General features: G+C 47.3%; 1 protein-coding gene and 1 long non-coding RNA gene across 2 annotated transcripts in view; one reads left to right on the top strand and one right to left on the bottom strand.

The window, feature by feature from the left end:
• Window positions 1-25,308, bottom strand: part of LOC142214380 (uncharacterized) — a 572,210-nt gene that overhangs the window by 138,326 nt on the left and 408,576 nt on the right. The gene's annotated exons all lie outside the window — the stretch shown is intronic.
• Window positions 1-25,308, top strand: part of LOC142213476 (NACHT, LRR and PYD domains-containing protein 3-like) — a 100,235-nt gene that overhangs the window by 34,662 nt on the left and 40,265 nt on the right. Inside the window, exon 3 of the mRNA XM_075281825.1 lies at window positions 19,049-19,219. Within this exon, the coding sequence (XP_075137926.1) occupies window positions 19,049-19,219 (171 nt within the window). The remainder of the gene's footprint in view (window positions 1-19,048; window positions 19,220-25,308) is intronic.

Genomic DNA, 25,308 nt, shown 5'->3' with positions numbered 1-25,308 from the left:
TCCCCCATAGTGGCCCCTGCACACAGTATTATGTCCCATAGTGACCCCTGCACACAGTATTATGCCCCATAGTGGTCCCTGCACACAGTATTATGTCCCATAGTGGCCCAGGCACACAGTATTATGTCCCATAGTGGCCCCTGCACACAGTATTGTTCCCTATAGTGGCCCCCGTATTCAGTATTATGCCCTATAGTGGCCCCTGCACACAGTATTATGTCCCCATAGTGTCCCCTGCACACAGTATTATGCCCCATAGTGGCCCCTGCACACTGTATTATGCCACATAGTGGCCCCTGCACACAGTATTATCCCCATAGTGGCCCCTGCACACAGTATTATGCCCCATAGTGGCCCCTGCACACAATATTATCCCCCATAGTGGCCCCTGCACACAGTATTATGTCCCATAGTGACCCCTGCACACAGTATTATGCCCCATAGTGGTCCCTGCACACAGTATTATGTCCCATAGTGGTCCCTGCACACAGTATTATGTCCCATAGTGGCCCCTGCACACAGTATTATGTCCCATAGTGGCCCCTGCACACATTATTATCCCCCATAGTGGCCCCTGCACACAGTATTATGTCCCATAGTGGCCCCTGCACACAGTATTATGTCCCATAGTGGCCCCTGCACACAGTATTATGTCCCATAGTGGCCCCTGCACACAGTATTATGTCCCATAGTGGTCCCTGCACACAGTATTATGTCCCATAGTGGCTCCTGCACACAGTATTATGTCCCATAGTGGTCCCTGCACACAGTATTATGTCCCATAGTGGCGCCTGCACACAGTATTATGTCCCACAGTGGCCCCTGCACACAGTATTATGCCCCATGGTGGCCCTGCACACAGTATTATGCCCCATAGTGGCACCTGCACACAGTATTATGCCTCATAGTGGCCCCTGCACACAGTATTATATCCCATAGTGGCCCCTGCACACAGTATTATGTCCCATAGTGGCCCCTGCACACAGTATTATGTCCCATAGTGGCCCCTGCACACAGTATTATGCCCCATAGTGGTCCCTGCACACAGTATTATGTCCCATAGTGCCCCCTGCACACATTATTATCCCCCATAGTGGCCCCTGCACACAGTATTATGTCGCATAGTGGCCCCTGCATACAGTATTAAGCCCCACAGTGGCCCCTGCACACAGTATTATGTCCCATAGTGGTCCCTGCACACAGTATTATGTCCCATAGTGGCCCCTGCACACAGTATTATGTCCCATAGTGGCCCCTGCACACAGTGTTATGCCCCATAGTGGTCCCTGCACACAGTATTATGTCCCATAGTGGCCCCTGCACACAGTATTATACCCCCATAGTGGTCCCTGCACACAGTATTATGTCCCATAGTGGCTCCTGCACACAGTATTATGTCCCATAGTGGTCCCTGCACACAGTATTATGTCCCATAGTGGCGCCTGCACACAGTATTAAGTCCCATAGTGGCCCCTGCAAACACTATTATGTCCCATAGTGGCCCCTGCACACAGTATTATGTCCCATAGTGGCGCCTGCACACAGTATTATGTCCCATAGTGGCCCCTGCAAACACTATTATGCCCCATAGTGGCCCCTGCACACAGTATTATGCCCCATAGTGGCCCCTGCACACAGTATTATGCCCCATAGTGGCGCCTGCACACAGTATTATGTCCCATAGTGGCCCCTGCACACAGTATTATGCCCCATAGTGGCCCCTGCACACAGTATTATGCCCCATAGTGGCACCTGCACACAGTATTATGCCCCATAGTGGCCCCTGCACACAGTATTATGTCCCATAGTGGCCCCTGCACAGTATTATGTCCCATAGTGTCCCCTGCACACAGTATTATGCCCCATAGTGGTCCCTGCACACAGTATTATGTCCCATAGTGGCCCCTGCACACAGTATTATACCCCCACAGTGGTCCCTGCACACAGTATTATGTCCCATAGTGGCCCCTGCACACACTATTATGTCCCATAGTGGCCGCTGCACACAGTATTATGTCCCATAGTGGCCCCTGCACACACTATTATGTCCCATAGTGGCCCCTGCACACAGTATTATGTCCCATAGTGGCCCCTGCATACAGTTTTAAGCCCCACAGTGGCCCCTGCACACAGTATTATGTCCGATAGTGGCCCCTGCACACAGTATTATGCACTATAGTGGCCCCTGCACGCAGTATTATATCCCATAGTGGCCCCTGCACACAGTAATATGCCCCATAGTGGCCCCTGCACACAGTATTATGCCCCATAGTGACCCCTGCACACAGTATTATGTCCCATAGTGCCCCCTGCACACAGTATTATGTCCCATAGTGTCCGCTGCACACAGTATTATGTCCCATAGTGCCCCCTGCACACAGTATTATGTCCCATACTGGCCGCTGTACACAGTATTATGTCCCATAGTGGCCCCTGCACACAGTATTATGTCCCATAGTGGTCCCTGCACACAGTATTATGTCCCATAGTGGCGCCTGCACACAGTATTATGTCCCATAGTGGCCCCTGCACACACTATTATGTCCCATAGTGGCCCCTGCACACAGTATTATGTCCCATAGTGGTCCCTGCACACAGTATTATGTCCCATAGTGGCGCCTGCACACAGTATTATGTCCCATAGTGTCCGCTGTACACATTATTATCCCCCATAGTGGCCCCTGCACACAGTATTATGTCCCATAGTGGCCCCTGCACACAGTATTATACCCCATAGTGACCCCTGCACACAGTATTATGTCCCATAGTGGCCCCTGCATACATTATTAAGCCCCATAGTGGCCCCTGCACACAGTATTAAGCCCCATAGTGGCCCCTGCACACAGTATTATGTCCCATAGTGGCCGCTGCACACAGTATTATGTCCCATAGTGGCCCCTGCACACAGTATTATGTCCCATAGTGGCCCCTGCACACAGTATTATGCCCCATATTGGCCCCTGCACACAGTATTATGGCCCATAGTTGCCCCTGCACACTGTATTATGTCCCATAATGGTCCCTGCACACAGTATTATGTCCCATAGTGGCCCCTGCACACAGTATTATGTCCGATAGTGGTCCCTGCACACGGTATTATGTCCCATAGTGGCCCCTGCACACAGTATTATTCCCATAATGGCCCCTGCACACAGTATTATCCCCCATAGTGGCCCCTGCACACAGTAATATCCCTCATAGTGGCCCCTGCACACAGTATTATGTCCCAAAGTGGTCCCTGCACACAGTATTATGTCCCATAGTGGCCCCTGCACACAGTATTATGCCCCATAGTGTCCCCTGCACACAGTATTATGCCCCATAGTGGCCCCTGCACACAGTATTACTCCCCATAGTGGCCTTTGCACATAGTATTATGCCCCATAGTGGCCCAAGCACACAGTATTATGTCCCATAGTGGCCCCTGCACACAGTATTATGCCCCATAGTGGCCCCTGCACACTGTATTTCGCCCCATAGTGGCCCCTGCACACAGTATTATCCCCATAGTGGCCCCTGCACACAGTATCATGTCCCATAGTGGCCCCTGCACACAGTATTATGTCCCATAGTGGCCCCTGCACACAGTATTATGCCCCATAGTGGCCCCTGCACACAGTATTATGCCCCATAGTTGCCCCTGCACACTGTATTATGTCCCATAATGGTCCCTGCACACAGTATTATGTCCCATAGTGGCCCCTGCACACAGTATTATGTCCGATAGTGGTCCCTGCACACGGTATTATGTCCCATAGTGGCCCCTGCACACAGAATTATTCCCATAATGGCCCCTGCACACAGTATTATCCCCCATAGTGGCCCCTGCACACAGTATTATCCCCCATAGTGGCCCCTGCACACAGTATTATTCCCATAATGGCCCCTGCACACAGTATTATCCCCCATAGTGGCCCCTGCACACAGTATTATCCCCCATACTAGCCCCTGCACACAGTATTATTCCCATAATGGCCCCTGCACACAGTATTATCCCCCATAGTGGCCCCTGCACACAGTATTATCCCCCATAGTGGCCCCTGCACACAGTATTATGTCCCATAGTGGTCCCTGCACACAGTATTATGTCCCATAGTGGCCCCTGCACACAGTATTATGCCCCATAGTGTCCCCTGCACACAGTATTATGCCCCATAGTGGCCCCTGCACACAGTATTATTCCCCATAGTGGCCCCCGTATTCAGTATTATGCCCCATAGTGGCCCCTGCACACAGTATTATCCCCCATAGTGGCCCCTGCACACAGTATTATCCCCCAGAGCGGCCCCTGCACAGTATTATGCCCATAGTGCCCCTGCACACAGTATTATCCCCATAGTGGCCCCTGCACACAGTATTATCCCCCATAGTGGCCCCTGCACACAGTATTATGTCCCATAGTGGTCCCTGCACACAGTATTATGTCCCATAGTGGTCCCTGCACACAGTATTATGTCCCATAGTGGCCCCTGCACACAGTATTATTCCCATAATGGCCCCTGCACACAGTATTATGTCCCATAGTGGCCCCTGCACACAGTATTATCCCCATAGTGGCCCCTGCACACAGTATTATCCCCCATAGTGGTCCCTGCACACAGTATTATGTCCCATAGTGGCCCCTGCACACAGTATTATGTCCCATAGTGGCCCCTGCACACAGTATTATGTCCCCATAGTGTCCCCTGCACACAGTATTATGCCCCATAGTGGCCCCTGCACACTGTATTATGCCCCATAGTGGCCCCTGCACACAGTATTATCCCCATAGTGGCCCCTGCACACAGTATTATGTCCCATAGTGGCCCCTGCACACAGTATTATGTCCCATAGTGGCCCCTGCACACAGTATTATGCCCCATAGTGGCTCCTGCACAAAGTATTATGCCCCATAGTTGCCCCTGCACACTGTATTATGTCCCATAATGGTCCCTGCACACAGTATTATGTCCCATAGTGGCCCCTGCACACAGTATTATGTCCGATAGTGGTCCCTGCACACGGTATTATGTCCCATAGTGGCCCCTGCACACAGTATTATTCCCATAATGGCCCCTGCACACAGTATTATCCCCCATAGTGGCCCCTGTACACAGTATTTTCCCCCATAATGGCCCCTGCACACAGAATTATGTCCCATAGTGGTCCCTGCACACAGTATTATGTCCCATAGTGGCCCCTGCACACAGTATTATCCCCCATAGTGGCCCCTGCACACAGTATTATGTCCCATAGTGGCCCCTGCACACAGTATTATGTCCCATAGTGGCCCCTGCACACAGTATTATGTCCCATAGTGGCCCCTGCACACAGTATTATGTCCCATAGTGGCCCCTGCACACAGTATTATGCCCCATAATGTACCCTGCACACAGTATTATGCCCCATAGTGGCCCCTGCACATAGTATTATGCCCCATAGTGGCCCCTGCACACAGTATTATGTCCCATAGTGGCCCCTGCACACAGTATTATTCCCCATAGTGGCCCCCGTATTCAGTATTATGCCCTATAGTGGCCCCTGCACACAGTATTATGTCCCCATAGTGTCCCCTGCACACAGTATTATGCCCCATAGTGGCCCCTGCACACTGTATTATGCCCCATAGTGGCCCCTGCACACAGTATTATCCCCATAGTGGCCCCTGCACACAGTATTATGCCCCATAGTGGCCCCTGCACACAGTATTATCCCCCATAGTGGCCCCTGCACACAGTATTATGTCCCATAGTGGCCCCTGCATACAGTATTATGTCCCATAGTGGCCCCTACACACAGTATTATGTCCGATAGTGGCCCCTGCACACAGTATTATGCACTATAGTGGCCCCTGCACACAGTATTATGTCCCATAGTGGCTCCTGCACACAGTATTATGCCCCATAGTGGCCCCTGCACACAGTATTATGCCCCATAGTGGTCCCTGCACATAGTATTATGTCCCATAGTGGCCCCTGCACACAGTATTATGCCCCATAGTGGCCCCTGCACACAGTATTATCCCCCATAGTGGCCCCTGCACACAGTATTATACCCCCATAGTGGTCCCTGCACACAGTATTATGTCCCATAGTGGCCCCTGCACACAGTATTATCCCCCATAGTGGCCCCTGCACACAGTATTATCCCCCATAGTGGCCCCTGCACACAGTATTATGTCCCATAGTGGCCGCTGCCCACAGTATTATGTCCCATAGTGGCCGCTGCACACAGTATTATGTCCCATAGTGGTCCCTGCACACAGTATTATGTCCCATAGTGGCGCCTGCACGCAGTATTATGTCCCATAGTGGTCCCTGCACACACTATTATGTCCCATAGTGGCCGCTGCACACAGTATTATGTCCCATAGTGATCCCTGCACACAGTATTATGTCCCATAGTGGCGCCTGCACACAGTATTATGTCCCATAGTGGCCCCTGCATATAGTATTAAGCCCCACAGTGGCCCCTGCACACAGTATTATGTCCCATAGTGGCCCCTGCACACAGTATTATGTCCCATAGTGGCCCCTGCACACAGTATTATGTCCGATAGTGGCCCCTGCACACAGTATTATGCCCCATAGTGGCCCCTGCACACAGTATTATGTCCCATAGTGGCCCCTGCACACAGTTTTATGTCCCATAGTGGCCCCTGCACACAGTATTTTGTCCGATAGTGGCCCCTGCACACAGTATTATGCCCCATAGTGGTCCCTGCACACAGTATTATGTCCCATAGTGGCCCCTGCACACAGTATTATGTCCCATAGTGGTCCCTGCACACAGTATTATGTCCCATAGTGGCCCCTGCATACAGTATTATGCCCCATAGTGTCCCCTGCACTCAGTATTATGCCCCATAGTGGCCCCTGCACATAGTATTATGCCCCATAGTGGCCCAGGCACACTGTATTATGCCCCATAGTGGCCCCTGCACACAGTATTATGTCCCATAGTGGCCCCTGCACACAGTATTATGTCCGATAGTGGCCCCTGCACACAGTATTATGCCCCATAGTGGCCCCTGCACATAGTATTATGCCCCATAGTGGCCCAGGCACACAGTATTATGTCCCATAGTGGCCCCTGCACACAGTATTATTCCCCATAGTGGCCCCCGTATTCAGTATTATGCCCTATAGTGGCCCCTGCACACAGTATTATGTCCCCATAGTGTCCCCTGCACACAGTATTATGCCCCATAGTGGCCCCTGCACACTGTATTATGCCCCATAGTGGCCCCTGCACACAGTATTATCCCCATAGTGGCCCCTGCACACAGTATTATGCCCCATAGTGGCCCCTGCACACTGTATCATCCCCATAGTGGCCCCTGCACACAGTATTATGTCCCATAGTGGCCCCTGCACACAGTATTATGTCCCATAGTGGCCCCTGCACACACTATTATGTCCCATAGTGGCCGCTGCACACAGTATTATGTCCCATAGTGGTCCCTGCACACAGTATTATGTCCCATAGTGGCGCCTGCACACAGTATTATACCCCCATAGTGGTCCCTGCACACAGTATTATGTCCCATAGTGGCTCCTGCACACAGTATTATGTCCCATAGTGCCCCCTGCACACACTATTATGTCCCTTAGTGGCCGCTGCACACAGTATTATGTCCCATAGTGGCCCCTGCACACAGTATTATGCCTCATAGTGGCCCCTGCACATAGTATTATGCCCCATAGTGGCCCCTGCACACAGTATTATGTCCCATAGTGGCCCCAGCACACAGTATTATGTCCCATAGTGGCCCCTGCACACAGTATTATGTTCGATAGTGGCCCCTGCACACAGTATTATGCCCCATAGTGGTCCCTGCACACAGTATTATGTCCCATAGTGGCCCCTGCACACAGTATTATGTCCCATAGTGGCCCCTGCATACAGTATTATATCCGATAGTGGCCCCTGCACACAGTATTATATCCGATAGTGGCCCCTGCACACAGTATTATGCACTATAGTGGCCCCTGCACACAGTATTATGTCCCATAGTGGCCCCTGCATACAGTATTAAGCCCCATAGTGGCCCCTGCACACTGTATTATGCCCCATAGTGGCCCCAGCACACAGTATTATCCCCATAGTGGCTCCTGCACACAGTATTATGCCCCATAGTGGCCCCTGCACACAGTATTATCCCCCATAGTGACCCCTGCACACAGTATTATGCCCCATAGTGGCCCCTTATACAGTATTAAGCCCCACAGTGGCCCCTGCACACAGTATTATGTCCGATAGTGGCCCCTGCACACAGTATTATGCACTATAGTGGCCCCTGCACGCAGTATTATATCCCATAGTGGCCCCTGCACACAGTAATATGCCCCATAGTGGCCCCTGCACACAGTATTATGCCCCATAGTGGTCCCTGCACACAGTATTATGTCCCATAGTGGCCCCTGCACACAGTATTATGTCCCATAGTGGCCCCTGCACACAGTATTATGCCCCATAGTGGTCCCTGCACACAGTATTATGCCCCATAGTGGCCCCTGCACACAGTATTATCCCCCATAGTGGCCCCTGCACACAGTATTATGTCCCATAGTGGCCCCTGCACACAGTATTATGCACTATAGTGGCCCCTGCACGCAGTATTATATCCCATAGTGGCCCCTGCACACAGTAATATGCCCCATAGTGGCCCCTGCACACAGTATTATGCCCCATAGTGGCCCCTGCACACAGTATTGTGTCCGATAGTGGCCCCTGCACACAGTATTATGTCCCATAGTGGCCTCTGCACACAGTATTATGCCCCATAGTGTCCCCTGCACACAGTATTATGCCCCATAGTGGCCCCTGCACACAGTATCATTCCCCATAGTGGCCCCCGTATTCAGTATTATGCCCTATAGTGGCCCCTGCACACAGTATTATGTCCCCATAGTGTCCCCTGCACACAGTATTATGCCCCATAGTGGCCCCTGCACACTGTATTATGCCCCATAGTGGCCCCTGCACACAGTATTATCCCCATAGTGGCCCCTGCACACAGTATTATGTCCCATAGTGGCCCCTGCACACAGTATTATGCCCCATAGTGGCCCCTGCACACAGTATTATGCCCCATAGTGGCCCCTGCACACAGTATTATTCCCCATAGTGGCCCCCGTATTCAGTATTATGCCCTATAGTGGCCCCTGCACACAGTATTATGTCCCCATAATGTCCCCTGCACACAGTATTATACCCCATAGTGGCCCCTGCACACTGTATTATGCCCCATAGTGGCCCCTGCACACAGTATTATCCACCATAGTGGCCCCTGCACACAGTATTATGCCCCATAGTGGCCCTGCACACACGATTATGTCCCATATTGGCCCCTGCACACAGTATTATCCCCCATAGTGGCCCCTGCACACAGTATTATGTCCCATAGTGGCCCCTGCACACAGTATTATGCCCCATAGTGGCCCCTGCACACAGTATTATGTCCCATAGTGGCCCCTGCACACAGTATTATGCCCCATACTGGCCCCTGCACACATTATTACTCCCCATAGTGGCCCCTGCACACAGTATTATCCCCCATACTGGCCCCTGCACACAGTATTATTCCCATAATGGCCCCTGCACACAGTATTATCCCCCATATTGGCCCCTGCACACAGTATTTTGTCCCATAGTGGCCACTGCACACAATATTATGTCCCATAGTGGTCCCTGCACACAGTATTATTATACCCATAGTGGCCCCTGCACACAGTATTTTTCCTCATAGTGGCCCCTACACGCAGTATTATGTCTGTTAGTAGCCCCTGCACACAGAATGATGTCCCATATTGGCCCCTGCACACAGTATTATACCCCATAGTGGCACCTGCACACAGTATTATCCCCCATAGTGGCCCCTGCACACAGTATTATGTCCCATAGTGGCCCCTGCACATAGTATAATGTCCCATAGTGGCCCCTGCACACAGTATTATGTCTGTTAATGGTCCCTGCACACAGTATTATGCCCCATAGTGGCCCCTGCACACAGTATTATGTCCCATAGTGGTCCCTGCACACAGTTTTATGTCCCATAGTGGCCCCTGCACACAGTATTATGCCCCATAGTGGCCCCTGCACACAGTATTATGCCCCATAGTGGCCCCTGCACACAGTATTATGTCCCATAGTGGCTCCTGCACACAGTATTATGTCCCATAGTGGCCCCTGCACACAGTATTATGCCCCATAGTGGTCCCAGCACACAGTATTATGTCCCATAGTGGCCCCTGCACACAGTATTATACCCCCATAGTGGTCCCTGCACACAGTATTATGTCCCATAGTGGCCCCTACACACAGTTTTATGTCCTATAGTGCCCCCTGCACACACTATTATGTCCCATAGTGGTCCCTGCACACAGTATTATGCCCCATAGTTGTCCCTGCACACACTATTATGTCCCATAGTGGCCCCTGCACACAGTATTATGTCCCATAGTTGTCCCTGCACACAGTATTATGTCCCATAGTGGCCCCTTCAAACAGTATTGTCCCCCAAAGTGACCCCTGCACACAGTATTATGTCCCATAGTGGCGCCTGCACACAGTATTAAGTCCCATAGTGGCCCCTGCACACACTATTATGTCCCATAGTGGCCCCTGCACACAGTATTATGTCCCATAGTGGTCCCTGCACACAGTATTATGTCCCATAGTGGCCCCTGCACACAGTATTATGTTCCATAGTGGACCCTCCATACAGTATTATGCCCCATAGTGGCCCCTGCACACAGTACTATGCCCCATAGTGTCCCCTGCACATAGTATTATGTCCCATAGTGGCCCCTGCACACAGTATTATGTTCCATAGTGGACCCTCCATACAGTATTATCCCCCATAGTGGCCCCTGCACACAGTATTATTCCCTATAGTGGCCCCTGCACACAGTATTATGTCCGATAGTGGACCCTCCATACAGTATTATGCCCCATAGTGGCTCCTGCACACAGTATTATTCCCCATAGTGGACCCTCCATACAGTATCATGCACCATAGTGGCCCCTGCACACCGTATTATGCAGCATAGTGACCCCTGAACACAGTATTATGCCCCATATTGGCCCCTGCACACAGTATTATCCCCCATAGTGGTCCCTGCACACAGTATTATGCCCCATAGTGGCTCCTGCACACAGTATTATTCCCCATAGTGGACCCTCCATACAGTATTATGCCCCATAGTGGTCCCTGCACACAGTATTATGTCCGATAGTGGACCCTCCATACAGTATTATGCCCCATAGTGGCTCCTGCACACAGTATTATTCCCCATAGTGGACCCTCCATACAGTATTATGCCCCATAGTGGCCCCTGCCCACAGTATTATGCCCCATAGTGGCCCCTGCACACAGTATTATTCCCCATAGTTCCCCCCGCACACAGTATCATGCCCTATAGTGGGCCCTGCACACAGTATTATGCCCCATATTGGCCCCTGCACACAGTATTATCCCCCATAGTGGCCCCTACACACAGTATTATACCCCATAGTGGCCCCTGCACACAGTATTATCCCCCATAGTGACCCCTGCACACAGTATTATCCCCCATAGTGGCCCCTGCCCACAGTATTATGCCCCATAGTGGCCCAAGCATACAGTATTATTCCCCATAGTTCCCCCCGCACACAGTATTATGCCCCATAGTGGCCCCTACACACAGTATTATACCCCATAGTGGCCCCTGCACACAGTATTATGCCCCATAGTGGCCCCTGCACACAGTATTATGTCCCATAGTGGCCCCTGTACACAGTATTATCCCCCATAGTGTCCCCTGCACACAGTATTATGTCCCATAGTGGCCCCTGCACACAGTATTATCCCCCATAGTGGCCCCTGCACACAATATTATGTCCTATAGTGGCCCCTGCACACAGTATTATCCCCCATAGTGGCCCCTGCACACAATATTATGTCCTATAGTGGCCCCTGCACACAGTATTATCCCCCATAGTGGCCCCTGCACACAATATTATGTCCCATAGTGGCCCCTGCACACAGTATTATGTCCCATAGTGGCCCCTGCACACAGTATTATGTCCCATAGTGGCCCCTGCACACAGTATTATGTCCTATAGTGGCCCCTGCACACAGTATTATGTCCCATAGTGGCCCCTGCACACAGTATTATGTCCCATAGTGGCCCCTGCACACAGTATTATGTCCGATAGTGGCCCCTGCACACAGTATCATGTCCCATAGTGGCACCTGCACACAGTATTATACCCCATAGTGACCCCTGCACACAGTATTATGTCCTATAGTGGCCCCTGCACACAGTATTATGTCCCATAGTGGCCCCTGCACACAGTATTATGTCCCATAGTGGCCCCTGCACACAGTATTATGTCCCATAGTGGCCCCTGCACACAGTTTTATGTCCTATAGTGGCCCCTGCACACAGTATCATGTCCCATAGTGGCCCCTGCACGCAGTATTATACCCCATAGTGACCCCTGCACACAGTATTATGTCCTATAGTGGCCCCTGCACACAGTATTATGTCCCATAGTGGCCCCTGCACACAGTATTATGTCCCATAGTGGCCCCTGCACACAGTATTATGTCCTATAGTGGCCCCTGCACACAGTATTATGTCCCATAGTGGCCCCTGCACACAGTATTATGTCCCATAGTGGCTCCTGCACACAGTATTATGTCCCATAGTGGCCCCTGCACACAGTATTATGTCCCATAGTGGCACCTGCACACAGTATTATACCCCATAGTGACCCCTGCACACAGTATTATACCCCATAGTGACCCCTGCACACAGTATTATGTCCCATAGTGGCCGCTGCACACAGTATTATGTCCCATAGTGGCCCCTGCACACAGTATCATGTCCCATAGTGTCCCCTGCACATAGTATTATACCCCATAGTGGCCCCTGCACACAGTATCATGTCCCATAGTGGCACCTGCACACAGTATTATGCAGCATAGTACTTTGTGCAGTGGCCACTATGGGTCATAATTCTAATGTAGGCATCTAATGTCTATGGACTGCTGTAGATATACCAGAGACATTGTGTGGTCACTAATGAAGAAACAAAGAGGGGTTTCTTTTTCTGCAACAGCCTGCAAGTATTAAATGTATGCCCAAATAAAGTATTTTAATTTAATTTAATTTAATGTATGCCCTATAGTGGCCCTTGTATACAGTATGATATGCCTCAAATGGCCCCAGAGTATAATAATCAGAGACCCAGGGCCCGGGGAGGAAACAAAAAAAACTGTTACTTACCTCTCCCTGGCTCTGTCACACTTTGAGCAGATCATTTCTGCCATATTCAATGTAGTACGGCAGGACTCCGGACGTGACGTGAGCAGGGGCATGCAGTGCAACACATAAGGACGCAAGCCCTGGCCCATGTGGCTTCTGAGACGTCACCAAGGAGGCCCGAAAGCCTGCCGGAGCCAGAAGAGATAAGTAGCTGGGTTTTTTATGTTCCGCATTGTGACAGTTTTTTTTTACCAGAACATTTAGTTATTTTTTCATTATGCTTGAACTGACTTCCGACACGATCCGGCCCATTTTAACCACTGTATATCACCATAAAGGTCCCTACAATAAGAAATGTATAGAGGGAGCTGAAGCATTTCTCATCTTCTATGCTGATATATAACTGCTTGTAATGATATCCTGAGGCTGCACTACTGAGGAGATGTGAGGGCTCCTTTATATATCAGGTGCAGGGTTCTTGTGAAGATCTTGTGTCACACCATCCACATCAATATCTACAACCTGACTATCTTGTGTAGTGTGATATGTGGACAGTGAGGAGTGAGGGGCTTTGGCTCTTTCTGTATTCTCCATCCATTAGTATTTCCAGTGACCAGAAGCTGAGGACTGCAGGGTCCCTATTCCCTGGATTATTAGTGGTCCCAATACTCCCCTACAATGATCAGAACTTTATGGATCAGTGGAGGTTCCTCATGGTCGGACCCAACAAATAATACAGTAACAGCAAGTCACAGAGTCTTCACCTAATGGGACAGGAAAACCCTTTTATGTTTGAGCAACTTACAAGAAATGTGACCCATAGAGATGAGCAAACCTCATGAGATTTGTTTCAATGACTATTCATGAGGTTCGGCCCTCCAATTTGTTTCTGTCTGACATTGTTCAACACCAACCGGAAATTTGATTATTATATTCTGGAGTCTCTTCAGACCCCAGAGTATAATAGGTGTAGGCCGAGCGGAGTTGAGTAAGAAACAGCGATACTCACCTGTAAGTATGGGAGACCCCAGAGTATAATAGGTGGAGGCCGAGCGGAGGTGAGTAAGAATAACAAACAGCGATACTCACCTGTAAGTATGGGAGACCCCGGAGTATAATAGGTGGAGGCCGAGCAGAGGTAAGTAAGAATAACACACAGCGATACTCACCTGTAAGTATGGGAGACCCCGGAGTATAATAGGTGGAGGCTGAGCAGAGGTAAGTAAGAATAACACACAGCGATACTCACCTGTAAGTATGGGAGACCCCGGAGTATAATAGGTGAAGGCCGAGCGGAGGTGAGTAAGAATAACAAACAGCGATACTCACCTGTAAGTATGGGAGACCCCGGAGTATAATAGGTGGAGGCCGAGCAGAGGTGAGTAAGAATAACACACAGCGATACTCACCTGTAAGTATGGGAGACCCCGGAGTATAATAGGTGGAGGCCAAGAGGAGGTGAGTAAGAATAACACACAGCGATACTCACCTGTAAGTATGGGAGACCTCGGAGTATAATAGGTGGAGGCCGAGCGGAGGTGAATAAGAATAACACACAGCGATACTCACCTGTAAGTATGGGAGACCCCGGAGTATAATAGGTGGAGGCCGAGCAGAGGTAAGTAAGAATAACAAACAGCGATACTCACCTGTAAGTATGGGAGACCCCGGAGTATAATAGGTGGAGGCCGAGCGGAGGTGAGTAAGAATAACACACAGCGATACTCACCTGTAAGTATGGGAGACCTCGGAGTATAATAGGTGGAGGCCGAGCGGAGGTGAATAAGAATAACACACAGCGATACTCACCTGTAAGTATGGGAGACCCCGGAGTATAATAGGTGGAGGCCGAGCGGAGGTGAGTAAGAATAACAAACAGCGATACTCACCTGTAAGTATGGGAGACCCCGGAGTATAATAGGTGGAGGCCGAGCAGAGGTGAGTAAGAATAACACACAGCGATACTCACCTGTAAGTATGGGAGACCCCGGAGTATAATAGGTGGAGGCCGAGCAGAGGTGAGTAAGAATAACACACAGCGATACTTACCTGTAAGTATGGGAGACCCCGGAGTATAATAGGTGGAGGCCGAGCAGAGGTGAGTAAGAATAACAAACAGCCACGCTCACCTGTAAGTATGGGAAACCCCGGAGTATAATAGGTGGAGGCCGAGCGGAGGTGAGTAAGAATAACACACAGCGATACTCACCTGTAAGTATGGGAGACCCCGGAGTATAATAGGTGGAGGCCGAGCAGAGGTGAGTAAGAATAACAAACAGCCACACTCGCCTGTAAGTATGGGAGACCCCGGAGTATAATAGGTGGAGGCCGAGCAGAGGTGAGTAAGAATAACAAACAGCCACACTCACCTGTAAGTATGGGAGACCCCGGAGTATAATAGGTGGAGGCCGAGCAGAGGTGAGTAAGAATAACACACAGCGATACTCACCTGTAAGTATGGGAGACCCCGGAGTATAATAGGTGGAGGCCGAGAGGAGGTGAGTAAGAATAACACACAGCGATACTCACCTGTAAGTATGGGAGACCCCGGAGTATAATAGGTGGAGGCCGAGCAGAGGTGAGTAAGAATAACAAACAGCGATACTCACCTGTAAGTATGGGAGACCCCGGAGTATAATAGGTGGAGGCCGAGCAGAGGTGAGTAAGAATAACACACAGCGATACTCACCTGTAAGTATGGGAGACCCCAGAGTATAATAGGTGGAGGCCGAGCAGAGGTGAGTAAGAATAACAAACAGCGATACTCACCTGTAAGTATGGGAGACCCCAGAGTATAATAGGTGGAGGCCGAGCAGAGGTGAGTAAGAATAACAAACAGCGATACTCACCTGTAAGTATGGGAGACCCCGGAGTATAATAGGTGGAGGCCGATTGGAGGTGAGTAAGAATAACAAACAGCGATACTCACCTGTAAGTATGGGAGACCCCGGAGTATAATAGGTGGAGGCCGATTGGAGGTGAGTAAGAATAACAAACAGCGATACTCACCTGTAAGTATGGGAGACCCCAGAGTATAATAGGTGGAGGCCGATTGGAGGTGAGTAAGAATAACAAACAGCGATACTCACCTGTAAGTATGGGAGACCCCAGAGTATAATAGGTGGAGGCCGAGCAGAGGTGAGTAAGAATAACAAACAGCGATACTCACCTGTAAGTATGGGAGACCCCAGAGTATAATAGGTGGAGGCCGAGCAGAGGTGAGTAAGAATAACACACAGCGATACTCACCTGTAAGTATGGGAGACCCCGGAGTATAATAGGTGGAGGCCGAGCAGAGGTGAGTAAGAATAACACACAGCGATACTCACCTGTAAGTATGGGAGACCCCGGAGTATAATAGTGTCTCATGGGTGACAAACCACAAAGTTTTGAGTTTGGGCAAATTCAGAAACTTTTAGAAAATGTGAATCAAATCCAGTTTCCTCTGAAATGCTTCACCTACTAACCCGCTGTAATCTCTGCCATGTATATGAAGCAGTGCTGGACGTGCTCCCTCTGAGTCATGTGTAATATGGGGATCTGAGACTCTGCTGTGGATATAACTAATGGGGGAACATTTGTCTGATTATTGTTTATTGTCGGGGTATTATTTTCTGCCAGACCCCGCTGGTCACCTTATCACCATTCAAACTGCTCAGTCCCTTATTTGTTTATTTCCTCCAAATCTGTTGTTATAATAAATCCGTAAACCCCCCTCCATATACAGTAGTCTGATTGTTGAATCCACTGAAATCGGTTGTTTGGATGAAAGTCAACTGTGTATAGCCAGCATTATGGTCATTTCAGAATTCACTGTATCTAATCCTATCCTGTGTGATACTATATACTGAGCTGTGTATCTAATCCCATCCTGTGTGATACTATATACTGAGCTGTGTATCTAATCCTATCCTGTGTGATACTGTATACTGAGCTGTGTATCTAATCCTATCCTGTGTGATACTGTATACTGAGCTGTGTATCTAATCCTATCCTGTGTGATACTGTATACTGAGCTGTGTATCTAATCCTATGCTGTGTGATACTGTATACTGAGCTGTGTATCTAATCCCATCCTGTGTGATACTATATACTGAGCTGTGTATCTAATCCTATCATGTGTGATACTGTATACTGAGCTGTATCTAATCCTATCCTGTGTGATACTGTATACTGAGCTGTATATCTAATCCTGTCCTGTGTGATACTGTATACTGAGCTGTGTATCTACAGTAATCCTATCCTGTGTGATACTGTATACTGAACTGTGTATCTAATCCTATCCTGTGTGATACTGTATACTGAGCTGTGTATCTAATCCTATCCTGTGTGATACTGTATACTGAGCTGTGTATATAATCCTATCCTGTGTTATACTGTATACTGAGCTGTGTATCTAATCCTATCCTGTGTCATACTGTCTGCTGAGCTGTGTATCTAATCCTATCCTGTGTGATATTGTCTGCTGAGCTGTGTATCTAATCCTATCCTGTGTGATTCTGTATACTGAGCTGTGTATCTAATCCTATCATGTGTGATACTGTATACTGAGCTGTGTATCTAATCCTGTCCTGTGTGATACCGTGTACTGAGCTGTGTATCTAATCCTGTCCTGTGTGATACCGTATACTGAGCTGTGTATCTAATCCTATCCTGTGTGATACTGTATACTGAGCTGTGTATCTAATCCTATCCTGTGTGATATTGTATACTGAGCAGTGTATCTAATCCTGTCCTGTGTGATACCGTGTACTGAGCTGTGTATCTAATCCTGTCCTGTGTGATACCGTATACTGAGCTGTGTATCTAATCCTATCCTGTGTGATACTGTATACTGAGCTGTGTATCTAATCCTATCCTGTGTGATATTGTATACTGAGCTGTGTATCTAATCCTATCCTGTGTGATACTGTATACTGAGCTGTGCATCTAATCCTGTCCTGTGTGATACCGTGTACTGAGCTGTGTATCTAATCCTGTCCTGTGTGATACCGTATACTGAGCTGTGTATCTAATCCTATCCTGTGTGATACTGTATACTGAGCTGTGTATCTAATCCTATCCTGTGTGATATTGTATACTGAGCAGTGTATCTAATCCTATCCTGTGTGATACTGTATACTGAGCTGTGTATCTAATCCTATCCTGTGTGATACTGTATACTGAGCTGTATATCTAATCCTATCATGTGTGATACTGTCTGCTGAACTGTGTATCTAATCCTATCCTGTGTGATACTGTATACTGAGCTGTGTATCTAATCCTATCCTGTGTGATACTGTATACTGAGCTGTGTATCTAATCCTATCCTGTGATACTGTATACTGAGCTGTGTATCTAATCCTATCCTGTGTGATACTGTATACTGAGCTGTGTATCTAATCCTATGCTGTGTTATACTGTATACTGAGCTGTGTATCTAATCCTATCCTGTGTGATACAGTATACTGAACTGTGTATCTAATCCTATTGTGTGTGATACTGTATACTGAGCTGTGTATCTAATCCTATCCCGTGTGATACTGTATACTGAGTTGTGTATCTAATCCTATCCTGTGTGATACTGTATACTGAGCTGTGTATCTAATCCTATCCTGTGTGATACTGTATACTGAGCTGTGTATCTAATCCTATCATGTGTGATACAGTATACTGAACTGTGTATCTAATCCTATCCTGTATGATACTGTATACTGAGCTGTGTATCTAATCCTATCATGTGTGATACTGTATACTGAGCTGTGTAGCCAATCCTATCATGTGTGATACAGCTGCTGATACATTACTCACATCTCATCTTCTTATTCTTACAGTTTGGGTAATAATGATCTACCAAACACTTCCTGCACCCAGTTGGCCTCTGTAATAAGGAATAACCAGTCCCTGAAGATACTTGACTTGTCTGGTAACCTTCTGTCCGGTCCTCACTTCAGTGACTTGATGGCCGCTCTGTCCAGTCCAGCCTGCAGGATAGAGAAATTACAGTGAGTATAAGAGATGTGTACAGGAGGAGACATGTGGGGACAAGTTATACAGGGATTTTATAGTATTTTATGTTCCTCCACACCATTGTTATGTCTATGAGATAAACTGCTGACTGCACCTTCATATGTTACATCTATACTGAGCTGTGTATCTAATCCTATCCTGTGTGATACTGTATACTGAGCTGTGTATCTAATCCTATCCTATGTGATACTGTATACTGAGCTGTGTATCGAATCCTATCCTGTGTGATACTGTATACTGAGCTGTGTATCTAATCCTATCCTGTGATACTGTATACTGAGCTGTGTATCTAATCGTATCCTGTGTGATACTGTATACTGAGCTGTGTATCTAATCCTATCCTGTGTGATACTGTATACTGAGCTGTGTATCGAATCCTATCCTGTGTGATACTGTATACTGAGCTGTGTATCTAATTCTATCCTGTGTGATACAGTATACTGAGCTGTGTATCGAATCCTATCCTGTGTGATACTGTATACTGAGCTGTGTATCTAATCCTATCCTGTGTGATACTGTATACTGAGCTGTGTATCTAATCCTATACTGTGTGATACGGTGTACTGAGCTGTGTATCTAATCCTATACTGTGTGATACTGTATACTGAGCTGTGTATCTAATCCTATCCTGTGTGATACTGTATACTGAGCTTTGTATCTAATCCTATACTGTGTGATACTGTGTACTGAGCTGTGTATCTAATCCTATCCTGTGTGATACAGTATACTGAGTTGTGTATCTAATCCTATCATGTGTGATACTGTATACTGAGCTGTGTATCTAATCCTATACTGTGTGATACTGTATACTGAGCTGTGTATCTAATCCTATCCTGTGTGATACTGTATACTGAGCTGTGTATCTAATCCTATCCTGTGTGATACTGTATACTGAGCTGTGTATCTAATCCTATACTGTGTGATACTGTATACTGAGCTGTCTGTCCATTAATGTTTCCACGAGCTCGTGATTTCCTTCTGATTAATTAGAACTACGACAACATATCTCGGGGGTCTTATGCCCCTAACAGAAATTGGCGCTCATTGTGAGGGCATCAATGATCGTTTGATGTGCAACCGATAGTGTACCAACCGTTTTATCAACCGACTTGGAGATGGGCCCGGAGGACCTCAGATGAATAAAATAGCGCTGTAGGTAAGCTTTTGATTCGCCAAATAACTAATCTGAGTTCCTATGTGTCCCATATCCTGTGTGTCGATGAGTGAGGTTAGTGTTGCAAATTTTTAAAACAGTCGATGCCATTTTTATATAGTACGGAAGAACCTAAAGAGTATGTTGTCTGTAGCGGGGTGGGACATGTTATACCTCATTCTTTGTCTACTGTCCATGCTGTCATTTGGTTGTTACATCTGTTATAAAGTTTATAGGGTGGCACAGAAGGGAGAGTTATTCTCCATCCTTAATCCTTGCGAGTGTAAGAAAAGTGTAAAGATTCAGGGGTGTCTTGGTAAAAGGAGCACTGAGCCAGAAACTTGCAGATCAGAGATTAGTTCAATGAAAACAGTGTCTGTTTGGGAGGTCCCAGTAAGAGAAGTCAAAAGTGACCCTCTTTTGTCTTAATTTCCCTAGAGGAGTGGGAAGCTCACGGCTGACTGGCCATCAGCTAGTATGGAGAAGGGACCCTCTGAGATAGGGTGCACCCCATATGAACTAATAGGGATGGGAGAGAGAGAAGAAGTTGCCGCCAAAGTAAGAAAGATTTTTAAGAGAGCAGGGGTTCCTAAGATAGGACTGTCTGATAGTAAATTTTGGAACCAATGGAGATTAGATCATGCAGGACAGATACGGGAACATAAGTTACAAAGGGGAATATATGCTCTGATTGAAGGTAGTAACAGAACACAGAAGGGAGAGTCTGGTGAAGCATATTATGGCAGACTACTCACCAAGGTAGTAGACTCTGGGTGGGATCAGGCCCATAATGCTTTGAAAAACACCATGATTGCTGAAGCATTTATGCAAGGAATCAGACCAAATATGGCTGAAAAGATCAGAAGCTGCTTGCGTGTCCCTGTTCGAGGTCAGGACAACTCAAAATGAAGGTCAGGCCCCTCCCCCCAGTGTCCCTCTTATCTACAGCAGAGGTATGCATGCTTTGGGAGAATTTAGCAAGAAGGGGGAGGGGAAGAGGATGAGACACGGCAGGTAACTAAGATGTCAGCTATAAGTGATAGATTGTAACACCACTGGTATAATGTATGGAGAATTATGAACATATGGTTTAATAATTTGTAACTGTATAGTGTAAGCTGTTTTTAGCAATACCAGTATTTGACTTTTAAGCCTTGTGTAAGAATACTGTGTTGTTTTACAGTGGTAAAAACTTTGATTGGAATCTAGTAAAGAAAATGTTAAAGTCTGGCAGTTGGCCCTTGAGACAACCTCAAATATAGTTTAAGAGGTTCTGAACATCTGTGGTAATTAGAAGAGTGAGGTTTGCCATGGAAATATTCAAAAATTGCACAAAAATATTAATATGTAATGTTGGTATCAGTATTGGCTGTTTGCCTGCGTAAATCATATTTTTATATTCTTGTCATGTAATAGAAAAACCAAGCATTAGTTGACTATCATCTTTATCAGCGCCTCTAGGAAAACACAGAAGAGTCGAATTACAGAGTGAACTGTGGCCTGTGTCTGTGTCAGCATGGTTTGTAGACTAGGTATAATATCTGTTGTATCCAAAAGAAAATGATTTGGATGAAAAAAGGGTTAACCCATGGTTAAATGTAAAAATAAGATATGATGCCAATGTATAGATAAGGATATAAATGAATATGAGGTTGTGATTATGTTTTAGCTCACTGTCCTCAGTAGGTTTTGTATGTACTCCTGTAGAATATATGGGTGATATAGGCAGTGTGTTTGTCTATCAGGGCCAGATTACTATGTCAGGAGTGATTTAGATACTAAATAGACATAAGATGAGCCTTGCAGAGCTGTAATTGTATGTATCAGAAGCCCTATTGTGTAGCTGCTGATTAGGATACAGTGTCCTAAGGGACGGTGAAGTATTGTACTGCCCTGGGTATCTTAAGTGAGGCACTGTTATCTATCTAGAAGCGGCTGCAGTGTGAGTAATCACCTTTAGGGTGCATGCACACTACGTAACGCCGGGCGTGTATGAGAGCCGTACACGCCGGCGTTACAGCAGGGCTGCCGAACACTTCCCATTCACTTCAATGGGAGCGCTCGTAAACGCCGCTGTTACGAGCGCTCCCATTGAAGTGAATGGGAAGTGTTCGGCAGTCTGCTGTAATCCCGGCGTGTACGGCTGTGATACACGCCCGGCGTTACTCAGTGTGCATACACCCTTAGTGATAGTTTGTGTCATTTGTGGGTATGTTTTATACGATATTGTTACGATTCTGTGTATATATATATATATATATATATATATATAAATATTTTTAAACAACAGACCCGCTAGCTTGCAAGACACTGCAGACGAGGTCCACAGGACCAGTGATGGGCTGCTATATGTTTGAACTCAAAAGTGACTCAATGTGAACTGCTGCCAAGAACTGCAGTGTGAAACTTAATGTGCATAACTGTAGAACACTGCAGCGGTCATTACTGTGAGTTACTGTAGAACACTACAGCAGTACTTAATGTGCATTACTGCAGCGATACTTAGTGTGAACAGCTGCCAAGATACTGCAGCGCATACTAAGTGTGAATTACTGCAAACACTGCAGAAGTACTTAAATGTGGAACGTGTGCACAGTGCGATACTTAATGTGAACAGGGTGCAAATAACCTGCCAGTTTAGCTCACTGGCCAGGTGCACCAGTACAAGTGAAACTCACATAGCTGCCAAGGGTTAAACACTCACCCCAGGCCAGCAGACACAAACACACACTTACCCCTGACACAGCTAGGGGCCACCACGGAAGTTTTAGGACATTCTCCTGCACACAGTTTGGAGTTTACCAGGAGGGTTGGCATGCTCTGCACACAGCTTGGAGCTATAAACACTCAGGGTCGGACTGGCCTGCCGGGAAACTGGGGAATCCCCCAGTGGGCCCCGAGACTGGACTATCAGTGCTCATTTCCCCAATGCAGAAGCATTGGTCAGGGGCCCGATCGGGATTTTCAGTGGCCGGTTCGGGCCCCTGGCCAATGCATTTGCATTGACAAACTGAGCACTGCTAGTGTCGGGGCCCCAGGCTGCCGGCAGCGCTGTAATGATTAAAGATGGCCGGCTGCCGGCAGTTTCTCAGGGCCCCGACACACACAGAGGGGCCTCCAGTCCTGCAAGTGCTATACTTTCTCTATTAATATAGGGAAAGCATACATCGGGAGGACTGAGGACACCGGGGAAGTAGCTGCTGCAGCAGATAACCCTGCAATCTTCTGAAGAGATCTCTGTGCAGCCTGGAGTTTCCCCTCCCCCTCCCAGCAGTGAGTCATCGCTTAGATCGTACGGTGTGGGGACGGAGACAAGTCTGCTGCTGCTGCTGCGATATTCCACTTTCTGCTTCACCAATGTGAGTATATATTTTTTTCTTTATTTGGTAAAATGTAATGTTTGATATGTATATGTGTACATGTGTTTAACCCTTAATTCCTATCATGGTGTCTATCATACACCACTACCATACACATATCAGTATGATAGACAACATGATAGTACTTAAGGGTTAAAGTATGTGTCTTGTATACTGTGTGAGGACTTTATGTTTGTATACAGGTATGTGTGTGTGTACACAGTATGCTATAATAATGTGTGAGTGTATGTATATAGGTTAGTATATAGAGTATTCATATACTGTATGTATATCCTATTAATATTATAAAGGTGAAAGTTTGTGAGTTTGGATGTTTGTGGGTTTGTGTGTTTGGATGTTTGTTCCTCAATCACGCAAAACCCGCTCGACCGATTTGGCTGAAATTTTCCACAAACATAGTTACTACACTGGATTGCGCAATAGACTACTTTTCGTCACAATAGTGCACATACGTTTTTCCCAGGACCCCCACAAAACCCAAACTCACATCACTATTTCTGCAATCTCACACACTTTCGACCATACGATTTGGCTGAAATTTTCCACAAACATAGTCACTACACTCGATTGCGCAATAGGCTACTTTTCGTCACAATGGCGCACATACGTTTTTCCCAGAATCCCCACAAAACCCAAACTCACATCACTATTTCTGCAATCTCACACACTTTGGACCATAGCAAACCACAAAATTCATATTACCCTCTACAGCATAGGTCAGCAACCCCTGGCACACATGCCAAGAGTGGCACTCCTGCCATATTTCACTGGCACACCAGCAGCACAGGACCTGCAAGAGTTAAATGAAGTCCCTTAAGTGCTCTGCTAGAGCTCAAGCATAAGGACACTCCCCTTTGAGAGGGGTGCAGGAAACCCAGGGGGTGGAGCTTAATCGCTCAGGTCTCTGCCTGCTATAGTGGTCTGCATCCTGCCATCATTCCCCGAGGAGGAGAGGAAGCTGCTAGCAAAGTGAAACTGAAAAACACACAGGTACATAGGATTACTGTTCTCATTAATGTCAGGCATTTGGGGTTATTAGTTTAGTCTTAGTAACTCCATGTGCCTCACATTAATAGGAATAAACCCCATCATGTCCCTCATATTAACCCCTGTGTGCCTCATATTAATAGGAATAAACCCCATCATGTCCCTCATATTAACCCCTGTGTGCCTCATATTAATAGGAATAAACCCCATCATGTCCCTCATATTAACCCCTGTAGGCCCCATATAAGGGTTACTAATATGTGAGACATATGGAGGTACTAATAAAAAACCTCAATAATGAAGATACTTAATTATTACCTCCAAATCTTTCACATATCAGTAACTCTTACACAAGGGTTAATGTGAGGGACATGATGGGGTTAATTGCTATTACTAAGAGGCGCATGGAGTTACTAAACTGTCATGCACAGGGACAGACTTTATGTGACTGCTCGAGAATATCCTGTGCCCAAAACGTACATGTACTGGCGGAAAATAACAAATCATACAATGTCGTATATTGAAGTATATTAACCTGAAATAC

Source organism: Leptodactylus fuscus, chromosome 7, assembly GCF_031893055.1.
Source record: "Leptodactylus fuscus isolate aLepFus1 chromosome 7, aLepFus1.hap2, whole genome shotgun sequence".
NCBI lineage: Eukaryota > Metazoa > Chordata > Amphibia > Anura > Leptodactylidae > Leptodactylus > Leptodactylus fuscus.
This window is presented reverse-complemented; position numbering and strand designations above follow the sequence as displayed.